The 11656-nt window shown below is 52.4% G+C and overlaps 1 protein-coding gene across 3 annotated transcripts in view; it reads left to right on the top strand.

Moving 5' to 3' along the window:
- Positions 1–7135: 7135 nt before the first annotated feature.
- CRTAC1 (cartilage acidic protein 1) overlaps positions 7136–11656 on the top strand; it is a 133481-nt gene continuing 128960 nt past the window's right edge. Inside the window, exon 1 of one of the 3 annotated variants that reach the window (XM_082408104.1) lies at positions 7136–7357. In XM_082408104.1, coding sequence (XP_082264230.1) covers positions 7334–7357 — 24 coding nt within the window. In that variant the 5' untranslated portion in view covers positions 7136–7333. The remainder of the gene's footprint in view (positions 7358–11656) is intronic. The other 2 variants (XM_082408105.1, XM_082408106.1) reach the window with 2 other exon arrangements.

Genomic DNA, 11656 nt, shown 5'->3' with positions numbered 1-11656 from the left:
TCTCACGGAGAAGAAGCCTTCTTTTCATGAAATCGTAATTCCTTCCTCCTGCAATGAGCCTGGAGTTGCTTTTATTCTCTACTGGTCTGAGCTACACTTAAACAACCCTAATTCCTCCTGATTTTCTCCTTGCTAGCCAGAGTGTGGAATGTCGGCTTTGCTCTGGTCATCCCTCATCCTCCGCGTGCACAGCCCTGGGTCAGACCCGGGCTCCCAGCTCCGAGGTGTGAGCAGAGCAGCACAGGAGCAGAGGGTGCCCTCCTACCACCAAGGCAGGGCTGGGTCAAGGGTGGCCCTGCGCTGCTTTGGGGGCCTGGAGGAGGGGAATCAGCTGACTCTGGTTGAGAACCTCTTGTGGGCCAGAACCTAGAGACGTTTATGAGAAATATAAAGCTGGGTCTTTATTCTCAAGAATAGCACCATTAAAGAAGCAATTACTTACTCAACTCTGTGGACAGTGGGCCATGCCCAAGAGACTTAAATTCACATCCCGGCTCTGCGTTTCATCAGCTGTGCCACGTTGGGCAACCACTTCACCTCTCTGAGCCTTTGCTTATGTGCCTACCTCAGAGGTAAGTGTTAGTGAGGATGCTTTAATTCTGTAAAGTGCTACACAAATGAAAGGTTTACTATAGCTTGGGTGAGGAGAATACGAAGGCGGGGAGACCTACAGATCTGCTATTGTAGGAATACAGTTGCGAGGTGCTAAAGGCCTGGGAGTGAAGAGAGAGAGATGAAAGTGAGTGGCATTTCAAAGGAAGGACAGGCAGGTGGAGGTGACAGGTTGGGCACAGAGATTGGAGGAAAGAGAAGAGAAGAATGACAGTAGTCATTGTTATGGAACACTCACTACATACCAGGCGCTCTGCTAAGTGCTTTGCATACATTATCTCATGTGTTCCTTATAAAAGCCCTATAATGAGTTTTATTATCCTTATTTTACCCTTGCATCTGGCAGGTCATAACAGTAGTTCTGGACTCTGCAGCTGAACCTGTGAGAAATCCATTCTCTCTCTAATGAAATTCGGTCGGTGTCAAGATGAGGGTGGAGTTTTAGGACAAATTGGGGAAGAACCAAGAGGTGCAGAGATAGGTGGTGGGGAGGGGAGCTCTCAACAAACCCTGGTTAATGAAATCAGGGTGAAGTAGTCAGAAATAATGTCCCTTGCAAATTCCAAACATGGATTCTCTTTCCCAGATGCCATCAATTCTTGTCCACCTGTTCTTATTGGTCTTCCACTTCTGTCCTACCTACTTCCTGGGATAGCCCATCTCCTCAACTCTAACACACACACTCTCTCTCTCTTCCCCATACACACACACACACACACACACACACACTCACACACCCTGGCTCAACTACCCTTTCCATCGTCTTTTATGTCAATGCTGACTCTTTGTTGATGACAAGGTCTTCATGCTCAGTTTAGACATTCAAAACTGACTAGAAACATCGCCCCCGCCACCCTTCGCTTCCTCTCCTAACCTCCCTTCCCTTTCTCTCTCCTAACCTCCCTTCCCTTTCTCTCTCCTCTTGGTTCTTTCCCTCCTTTTATTTCCTCCTTCTTGCTCACCTTTCTCTCATGTTCACTTTCCACCCATCCCTCTCTTCTCTTAGAATGAAACTGGCCAGGGCACCGCTAGCCCAGGAGCTCCCTGGCGTTTGCTGCCATCACTTCCCAACTGCTAAAGGCTTTTCTCTTCTTCTTTAAGCAATGACCATGAGCTCATGTCTATCAGAGATCCTGCTGGGTTGGCAGCTGGATATGACAGACCAGGATGGGCTGGAAGGTGGATCAAGACCTACCCACCAAGGCAGGGCCAGGACCTAGGGAGGTCCTGGCAGCTGGTGGGGGGAAGACGTGAGGCCAGGCTGGGGGCATGTCAAAGGAAGCTGGCATGAGACAGTTGGCAGAGCCTTGAGAAGGCAGTTTGATGTCAGAAATGTGAGGCAGCAGGTGGTAAAGACTCAACCACAGGGAGGGAAGTAGAGTATCTGGACCCTGGAATCCTAGTCCCTGAGCATCTGGGTCATAGGACAGGGTACCAGGTTGGGAGAATGAAGGAGACACCCATTATTCTATCTGGGGGTACCAGACAGAGTTCTGTCAGAAGAAAAAAGGTAAGAGCAGATACTAGGACCTGGGAACAAAGGCAAAGCAGGACGAAGGTCAGCGATATGGCTAGCCTTAAGATTCAAGATGAAGCTTCCCTGCTGTTGACCTTGGGTTCCAGGAAGCCCCTGACCGTGAAGGGTATGACTGGCTGAGCATCTCAAGCCAGCATAGAGAGCTATGCAGTCACAGGTCCACCATGGCCTTCCCTTTTACTGTCCTCCTCTCTGCATTATGCTCTCAGCCAACCACTCAGACTGCAAAGCCACTCCACTACAGTGTAGCAAAACCTCAAAGCACCCAGGCTGCCTGGGTACAGATTAACATGATGATCAGTCATCTATCTTCATCATCGCCCCCAGGCTCCCCCCAGCCCTAAGGGGCTCTGACTTTTCTCACCAGAATTCTCTAGGATTTCATAATGTCCTCCTTTATCTAGTCTCCCTTTCCCAGGTCTGCCCTCTGCACCTGGAGAAGCTTGCCTGTAGCCTGTGCTCCCGTTTTAAGCTGTTCTGAACTAACTCTCTGGCCATCTGGAAGTCCACCATGGTTTGTGGCTTCTCTTCAAGAGCTTCCGTCATCTTCACCCCTACTTGCCTCCCCTCAAAAGTGCATTCTGTACTTCTGCCACTTATGTGCCACTGTTAACACAAGTCCATCTGAAAACTCACCGGCCGCTGATAAATATGTACTCCTTAGAAAAAAGGAACTACAACCCAGTACAGCTTGGTTTGAGAAGGGGTTATTTCCTCACACTCTCTTAAACCCCTCACTTCTTTCCCAGTTTATGGTTTCTCTTTTGCTACTAGTGCTGCTTTTCCACACCCTCACAAAACATTCATTTCTTTTGGGACAACTGAGCCTAAAATATCATTCCATAATCCCCTACCTGCAATTCCAAATTTCCAAATCTCTGAAAATCAAGGCATGGATTTTTGGGGTTTTTTTGGTTTTTTACAAGTTTGATGCCAAAACTCATCTGGTGACAAAACCAGACAAACTGATGTGAAGCCATTTTATCCTCATACCCACTTAGTGTGAACATTCACACTAAATGTTTTATGTTTTACTGCAGAAGTAATGTGGCTGATTAAGAGATGCTGCCCATGATCTCACAGGGCATGTTCAGTGCGTTTGGTACCTTTCTGAATTCTAAAGCACCTCTGGCTTCAAGGGCTTCAGGTAAGATTTGTTGGAACAGAAGCATCTCTCAGAGCTGAGATTCCCTAGCCTTTCCTCTCTATCTGGAGAGTGAGAAGACAGCCAGGTGGATCAGTGAGGGTCACAAGGAAACCAAGGGTAGCAAATCTTCTGATTTGGAGAAAGGAGGGTTGAGTTTGTGTGACTCTGAGTAGCTTGTGTAACCCTCTGATCCTGAACCAGAGGAGAGAGCTGGTTCCCAGCAGCCTCTGCTCCAATGGGCTTTCGAGATGACTGAAATGACACACCCAAATGTCTTGAGCTTTTAGAAAATGAAGTGCTATGAAACTTTTCTAGTATTTTTTTTTGAAACATAAATATGTTTAATTGGAATAAATTAATCAGCAAACCCTGTGTTTATTCTGTGCCCAATTTCACGCTGGGTTCTATGAGGCAGTCAAGTGCAAGGTACAAACTCTGGACTTAAAGAGGCTTCTATTCTGAGAGGAAGGCCAAGTTTTTCTGCGTAAGAAACAATTAGAGAGAACGCAGGACAGTATGTATAATAGAGTGCTAAGATGTTGCAGACCTGCAGGAGGGCTGAAAAGGCAAAGCTCCAATGCAGGCCAGAGCAGTTCTGGAAGGTGGTGTGAGAAGTGAGACTTAGTTTGGGTGCCAAAAGATGAGAAAACATTTTAGGCAAGTGTCCCAGGTAAGAATGGACAAAGTTTGCGGGGGGACAGTACGGAGAGAGTCAGCGTGTTGGGAGGAGACTGAACAAGCTGGATGGGGGTAAGGAGCGTGTTGAAAACATATGTGTGTTAGTCTGCTCGGGCTGTCATAAAAAAATACCACAGATCAGGTGGCTTAAACAACTGAATTTTATTTTCTCACAGTAGGAGACTGGAAGTTCCAGATTGAGGTGCTGGCAGGTTTTGTTTCTTTGGAGGCCTCTCTCCTTAGCTTGCAAATGGCCACCTTTGTCTGTGTCCTAAAATGACCTTTCTTCTGTGTGTGCCCAGAGACAGAGGGAGATCTCCAGTGTCTCTTTCTTTTCTTATAAGGTCACCAATCCTAAGGATTAGGGTCCCACACTTTTGACCTCATTTAACCGTAACTATCTCTTTAGAGGCCCTATCTCCAAACATAGTCACATTGGAAGTTAAGTCTTCAACATATGCATTTGGAGGGGACACAATTCAGTCCATAAATGTGCATGTGCCCCAAGAAAGCAAGATATGTCTGGGAAATTTGTGAGGGCAAGATGTCTACAATGATACAGGCAGGGCACAGACATGAACTGAGTGAATGGACATGGAGGACATTAGAGGAATTAGAAATTACAGGACCAGAAAGGCCTGGCCCACCGACTGAACCCTTACAAGTTCAAGTGCAGAAACCAAATTACATTCCCTAAAGAACTTCCTGGAGAGACTGTCTCCGTCATTTCCTGCATTTCTCTGTCCTTCCCCAGCACCTCTGGTCTGATGCACCCTTACTTGGCTAGCTGCCGGAAAGTGTGAGATCATTATAGAGCCGTTCTGTGCAGAAAGCCTATTCACATCTGGATGGCTAATGCTGATAATTACTGCGCTGGTTACTAAATCTGTCGGGCTTAGGTGAGGTGAGGCTCCACAGCTGGGGCTCCTGCTCACAGCTTCACCGGCAAAGAGAGAGGTGAGAACAAAAACCAAGAAAGGTGTGCTCAGAAGCTTGGGATTGAGTGAAACTGGTTAATTACCAGTCACTTGCTGTCTCCCAGAGTTGGAGTTTCTGGCTAAGGAATGCTCATAGATCAGACAGAACATGACAACCTGCAACTGATTTCTACACTAAGAGGGTGGCGGGGACCGAGATGCAGAGACAAGTGTGGAGGTGGTCTCTCAGGTGCCGGGGCCATCACCACATGACTCAGATGCCCTCAGAATACGGTGGTGGTAGGAGGCAGCAGGTTGCAGAGCTCACCGGACTCCTTGTGGAGAGAGCTGGGGATCAGGTGTACCCGTGAGGCAAAGTCTATTTGCTCTTTGCTGAAGGTTCTGAATCTGGCTTTGAGGATCCAAGAACTCCCTAAAATTGCATGTCAACACGTGTGTACGTGATTGAGCAGTTTTCTGAGACACAGACTCATACCATTAATCAGATTCTTGAAAGGCTCAAAAGAGTTCTGTGATTCCCCAAAAGGAGGATGATTATAAACCACTGTCATAGACCCCTAGAGAAACAGGAGCTTGACATTGGGCAGAGCCCCAAGAGAGACTCAGGGTCCCTAATGATCCTGAAACTATACTCAAGGTGTGTGTGTATGCCTGTAAATGTGTTCGTGTATATTTTTCTAGAGAAAGGATTCAATGGTTTTCAGCAGATTGAAAACCCGCAATAGGTTTCATCACCCTCAAAAGGTTAAGAACCTGAGCTAGATCCAGGACCCCCAAAGCGAGAAAGATTGCTTGTCCTTAGCTATGTCTTTCCAGAGGACGATCACAGCCACCTGAAATCAGGGCCCAGAGTAGGCTCTGGTAGTTCTGCTCAAAATCTGGGGATAACCGGGTCTGGAGTCAGGGGCTGGCTGCCGGGGCCTTCCACGAAAGAGCACATTTGGAGTCAAGTGCCCAGACGGCAGGGTGGTGGTCATAAAGGCATCAGTAGATGAGAAGACAGTCCTAGCTCCCTCCCTCTCTGATGACTTATTCCCAGATCTTTCTTTTCCCAAGCCCAGTACCCCAGCTCTCAGAAACCCAAAGTCCTTATTCAGTTCAAGGTTCATTCAGTAAATCCTTACTGAGCGCCTACTAGGTGCCAGGCCCTATTGTAGGCGCAAAATAAGGGACCTGACTTGAGAGTGTTATCGACCTAGGCCGGTTTCCTGCCCCGCACACGGGTACTTTGGGCACTGCTGACCAAGGGCTTTCTTCCCAAGCTTAGCCCCCCGCTGCACCCTGTCCTGAGAGGCTGAGACCGTCCCCCCCCACCGCAGGGGGCTGGGGTTCGAGGAGGAGGGAAGCAGTACCTGCGAGCAAAGCGGTGAGGGAGGCTGGATGGACGCACCGGACCAGAGTGGGTGCGCCGGGCTCAGCCTCGGCCCTGTCTGGGCAGGGGCTAGGAGGGGTGGGGGCACCGCCCGCAGGGCCGGCGGGCGGGCAGGCGGGGGACCGGGCGGGAGGGAGAGACACTGCCCGCAACCGCCTCCGCCGCCGCGCCTCATCTCCGAGCTGTGCTCGCCCGCTCCCCGCCCTCTGGGGCCGTAGCGAAGCTCCGCTCTCCATACTGAGCAGTCCCCGGGAGGCACTCGGACACGTCCCCTGACCGGATAAAGATCGGCTCAGCTCCGCAGCGTGAAATCTCGCCATCAGCGCGGCTCGCGCGGCCGCTCCGGCCCGGCCCGGCGACGCCAGATCGCTATCTGGGGAAACGGGAAGGCATGCCGCTGTCCCCGCCGCCACTCTCGGCCCTGCTCGCAGGGGTGGCCGCGGGGCCCTGGGGATCGCCGCCCTCCCCTCCCCCCTCTCTTCCTTCCCGGCGCTTCCTCCCGGGGGACCCCTGCTTCCCGCCAGCCCCGGGCCCCCAGCGCCCAGCCAGACGCCCTCGCCCCCCTCGCCAGGTCCCGCTGCCTCCTGAAGGTTACGCGACGCAGCGGTGGGGCGCAGGGGGCACCCGCCCTCGCCACCGCCCAACCCAGCCCCCGAGGCGTCGCGCCCGGCCGGCCGGGCTGCCGGCGGCTGCCACCGCAATCCCGGCTCTAAATCAGCGAGGGGAGGCGCCCCCTCCCCCCACCCGGCTCCTCGGGCTCCCCGGGCCGCGATTGGCCACGCAGGCGCCCCCACCCCCGGGCCCTCAGCTCCAGCTGCGGCGCCATTGGCTGCGGGTCTCTGCCAGCCTTTACATAAGCCCGGGCGCGCTCGAGTGGAGTTGTATAAAGCGAGCGAGCGAGCGGCGTCGGGGCGGGAGGCTCCAGGCCAGCCCGGGACTGGGGCTGGGAGCTGGAAGAAGGCGGCGGCGGCGGCGGCGGCGGCGGCAGAGGCGGCAGCGAGCTCCCGCTCTCCGACGCCCCCAGGCGGTGGGGCTGAGAGAGCCCGAGGATGGCTCCGAGCGCAGACGCCGGCGTGAGTACCCGCTCCGGTGCCCCCCACCCACTCAGGCAGAGAAAGTTTCTCCCGCCCTTTGCGGCACCCCCATCCGCCCGCCGGGGTGGCGGGGGTGCCGCCCGGGAATCGGGGAAGACGGAGACCGCTAAGGCGGCGGCGGCTTGGCTTCCAACTTGCCAAGAGACGCAGGACTCGACTGGCGCGCAGAGCCTCCCGCGGGCTGGGAGAGAGGCGGGTGCGGGGCCGGAGGTGGAGGAGAGGTGGGAGCGGAGGTGTGGGGGCGATAGCCCTCCTCGCTGCAGAGAAGGTGTCGGGGGCGTCCTGGAGGTCAGCTGTTTGGGGAGAGGGCACCGGGGCTGGGAGGGGGCGGAGCAGGTGAGGAGGGATGTGCCTGGGGTACTGGGGAGTCACCCAGCGAACCAGGCTCAGCTCCGGGCCGGGGAAGCTACTGGCCTCGGCCGGGTGCCTAGGCTTCCAAGATGGGGAGGAGCCCTGGGGGGTGCTAGCGCTTCTTCCCCGGGGAAGCCGAGCTCCCGGGCACAGCGCTGGGTGGCAGAGAGCTCGGCGTAGCTGCCGGCTGCCTTTGCTGGACCGAGGTGTGGTCCGCTTGCTTTCAGCCTATCTGAGGCAAGCCAGCTTCAGGCATTCCAGGGGGACCAGGGGTCCTCCTCAGCCCAGTGGGGGCACATGGAGGCTTTGATGGGGCAGCAGGCCGAGCTTGGGGGCATGCCCAGCAATGCAGCGCGCTTGTTTACAGTACAGTAGTTGGGAGTCCTGGTTAGTCCTGTTTCTGCAGAAACCAACTCAAGAATCCAGAGTCACCCCTGGATAGGAGCCTCCCAGAGTGGCCGGGAAGTGTTCCTGGGGTTGGGGAGGGGGGTCACTTTCCTTCCTCGGGGAATGACTAATGAATATTGCCGCTGGTGGTGGTAGGGTGTGCACCTAGTGTGGCTTCTGTGTGTCCCAGGAGGTGTTTCAGCTCTCCAGGCAAGACATATTCTTGAGTCACACTTGAGGTATCTTCTGGGATGGGTGCAGGACTTCCCAAGTGAAGCCAGGTGGAAAAGAAGGGAAGAAGGTTCCAGGGATAGGGGACAACTTTGTAGTGCTGCTTGAATCAGGGGAGAACTCTTGTGGGAAGAGAAACGCTGTTGGTGGGAGATTTTTTGACCCTGATGACTTGGGGCTGCAGCTACCCAAGACTGAATTAGAGCGAATTCAGAGTCACCCTGTACCTCATTCTCAGCCATGAGGAAGGGGAGATGGAGAATGGAAAGTGGGAATATGGCGGTTCTTACGATATGGCCCTTGAGGAAGCGTTTTCTCTCTGTCTGACTTCATTAAGAACATGTTTCTGGCAGCAGGTCCTAAAGTCCATTTAAGAGACAATGAAGGGAGTTTAAGGTCTTGATGCTGGCACAGTGGACCACAGTTAGAATATCCTGGTTTACAGTTGGTACTAATGGTCTCTGGAGAAGGTCAAAAGTGGGCTGCTCAGTTGGGGCTGTATCCTGTACCTCATCCCTGAACATCGATGAGTGTTTTGAACTCCTAGGGCAGCTGCGTCAGCCTGGAGATCTTTTAGTGGGGCTCTCAATTCATACCCCCAGACCCAGCTCCATCCTCTACCTGCAGTCAACATTTTTCTGCTGCATTTCCCAAGACCTTCTCTCCACTGGGGATTTGTACAGCGAAATACCTGCTTGTTGCTTTCTTCTCTCCTCTCCATCTGGGCTGCACCTGGTGTTCTGAACCCTGATGTTTATTACTCTGCACCTTGATGTTTGGTTAAGAAGTCCTATAGCAGCACCGTAGTGCCCTCTGAATGTGTGGACCATTGGTCTGTGTAATTCTGGGGAGTGAAACATACTCTTACAGAGAGCGGACTACAGACCAGGAAGGTAGTCCTATTAAACAGCTGTGACAGTCCTGTTCTCAATCTTACTTGCTGCCTGCTGAGGCAATGGAAGCTGCCCAGCAGGCTCTTTGGTGCCCAGTAGGGGGCGCCAAAGGCACCCAGCTCAGGACCACTGACTTTTCACTTCTTGCCCTTCATTGGTCATAGTAACTTAATGCTTTAAGCAGGTTCAGGCTATAGCCTTTAACCGTCACCTTCATGATTGGAACCCTTCTACCACGTACTTCCTGGACTTCAGGTGGTCTGTGGTCTCAGGTGCAATGAGACAGATACATGTACAGCATTCCAAGGAAATAGAGCTGGTACCTAGCCCCACCTGCTCTCTGAGATCATCCTTTGTGCTGGGTGCTGGTGTGTTCTTTGAACTTGTTTAGGACTCATAGAGCCCAAGAATATTAGAGCTAGCAGAAAGGAACCTTGAAGAGCACCTGCTCCAATGCCGTCCCACATGCACACTTAATTTACAGATGAGAAAACTGAAACCCAGTTAAGGCAAGTATCTTGCCCAAGGTCACATGGCTATTTGGTGGAAGAGATAGGACTGGGTCCTAGGATTTCCAGTCCTCTACTTAGAGCTCTGTCCGCTCCCATGACCTGCTTCCTCTTTACTATGGAGATGGATGTGTGTTCTCTGCACAGTAGGTGTTCCTAATTGCTGACTGATCAGACATCGGTAAATTAATAAATCTAGTAAACTGGGAGAAATTTCCTTTGAATCTGTTATTCAGACTGAGGAGGTGAGGAGCAGATAAAGCTCTCATAATGTACATATACAGGTAACAGAAATTCCTAATTATTCTTTCCCCCTCCTCCGTTATCTTGTCTTGTTATTGCAAGTGGTCTTGTAGGCAAAAGCAGTGCGACTCCTGGTTTCTGTCCGTAGGAATCAGAAATGCCCAGCCCCTCGCGGTGGTCTTGGAACCCAAGCCTGGAGCTCTTCCTTCCTTCTGCTCAGGCATGCTAGAGTGAGGTCTCTCTGACCTGTAGTCACACCACTGCCTATGGGGCCTCCAGTACTCAAATCCTGGGTGAAGTGGAGAGTTTCCAATCAGTATTTGCCCATTTCCCCATCCTTGCTGCTCCCAGCTCAAGGTCAGAGTTCTAGGATGTTCTATTTTTGCAAAATCCTCATATTAGGGCTTCTTGGGTGACCTGGAAGATACTACCATTTCCATTGCCCTTTTTCTGTTCTGTGAGGCTGGCTGTTGACATCTGAGCCAGGCCCTGGGAAGGAGGTTTGCTGAGTGGCCTGTGGGCTGCCCCCTCTGTGTCCTCTCCCCACCCTGCTCCTTTGCACTCTGCATAGAGCCCCCCCAGAGCCTCTGCAGACTTGCCAGAAACCTTCAGGAGGGACCAGTGCTGCGGAGCCAAAATTCCAAGAGGCGGATCCTCTTCTGTCCCTAAGGCTCACCCGAGGGATGCTTGTTGCCAGGGAAGGTGCTTGAGTTTCCTCATCTCCTTCAGGCTCACAGACAAGTTGGGTCTTTTTCTTCAGGTAGAGGAGGGAAGTGGTAGGATAATGTGGACCACCAGAGAGCCACAGCCCCCTCCTTGAAAGCAGGGTTTCTGAGAGGCTGTGCTTGGGATCTGCGCCTGCTTCCAGCTCTAGCTGAAGAGTTGTGCCAGCATTCCCAAGGCATGGTTTGGCTCTGGATAAGACCAGAGGAATATACTTACATAAAATACAGCTATAGCACAGTACCTCTGTATTTTTGTTTGAATGAGGGAGTGGCATTAGACACTGAGAAAACAAGAAGTCGCCTCTTTCATGAACCCCTCTAGATGGTTGACCCTTAACCTTACTCTCGCTGGGAAGGCAGCTCAGTAGTAGAAATGATGCAGGCTTAGAATCTGGCTCCTCACTTCCTGCTCAGGCACCTTGGACAAACCGCTTAACCTCTGCATGCCTCAGTTTCCTCCTCTGCAAAATGATGAGGCTGGCAACCTGTGATGAGTGTAGGATAGGGAAAATCAAGGAAGATAGTCTTTAACATGCCTCTGCCCTTAGTGAGATGTAAAGAGGTATTCAGCTGGGAGAGGATATTATTGCGGGACCCCTGGGAACCACACTGGGTCTTCCTTTTCCCGGCGAATGAGACCGAGTGTCCAGGTTCGCACATCAGCCTCTGCTCACAGCAACATCTGGGCTGCGGACAAGGCCTCCTTGGCAGGACTCCCTCCTTGTCCTCTTCCCTCCCCCACGTTGGGGTTTTCATTCTGGGGTTCTGCCATGCTTGGGGAAAAGAAATTTTACAGGTCCCAGGATAATTCTGAGTGTGATAGAAGGCCTTGAGCTATTGATTCCTAAGGAAGGATCTTTGTGCTGGGAGAAGGCTTCCTCAGAGCCCAGTGATTTAAGAGTGCTGACAAGTCCATGCTCACCGAGCCTCCTGCCGGCT

The sequence above is a fragment of the Balaenoptera borealis genome (assembly GCF_965194805.1).
Source record: "Balaenoptera borealis genome assembly, chromosome: 10".
NCBI classification, from domain to species: domain Eukaryota; kingdom Metazoa; phylum Chordata; class Mammalia; order Artiodactyla; family Balaenopteridae; genus Balaenoptera; species Balaenoptera borealis.
Note: the sequence above shows the minus strand (reverse complement) of the source record. Positions and strands in the feature narration are given on the sequence as shown.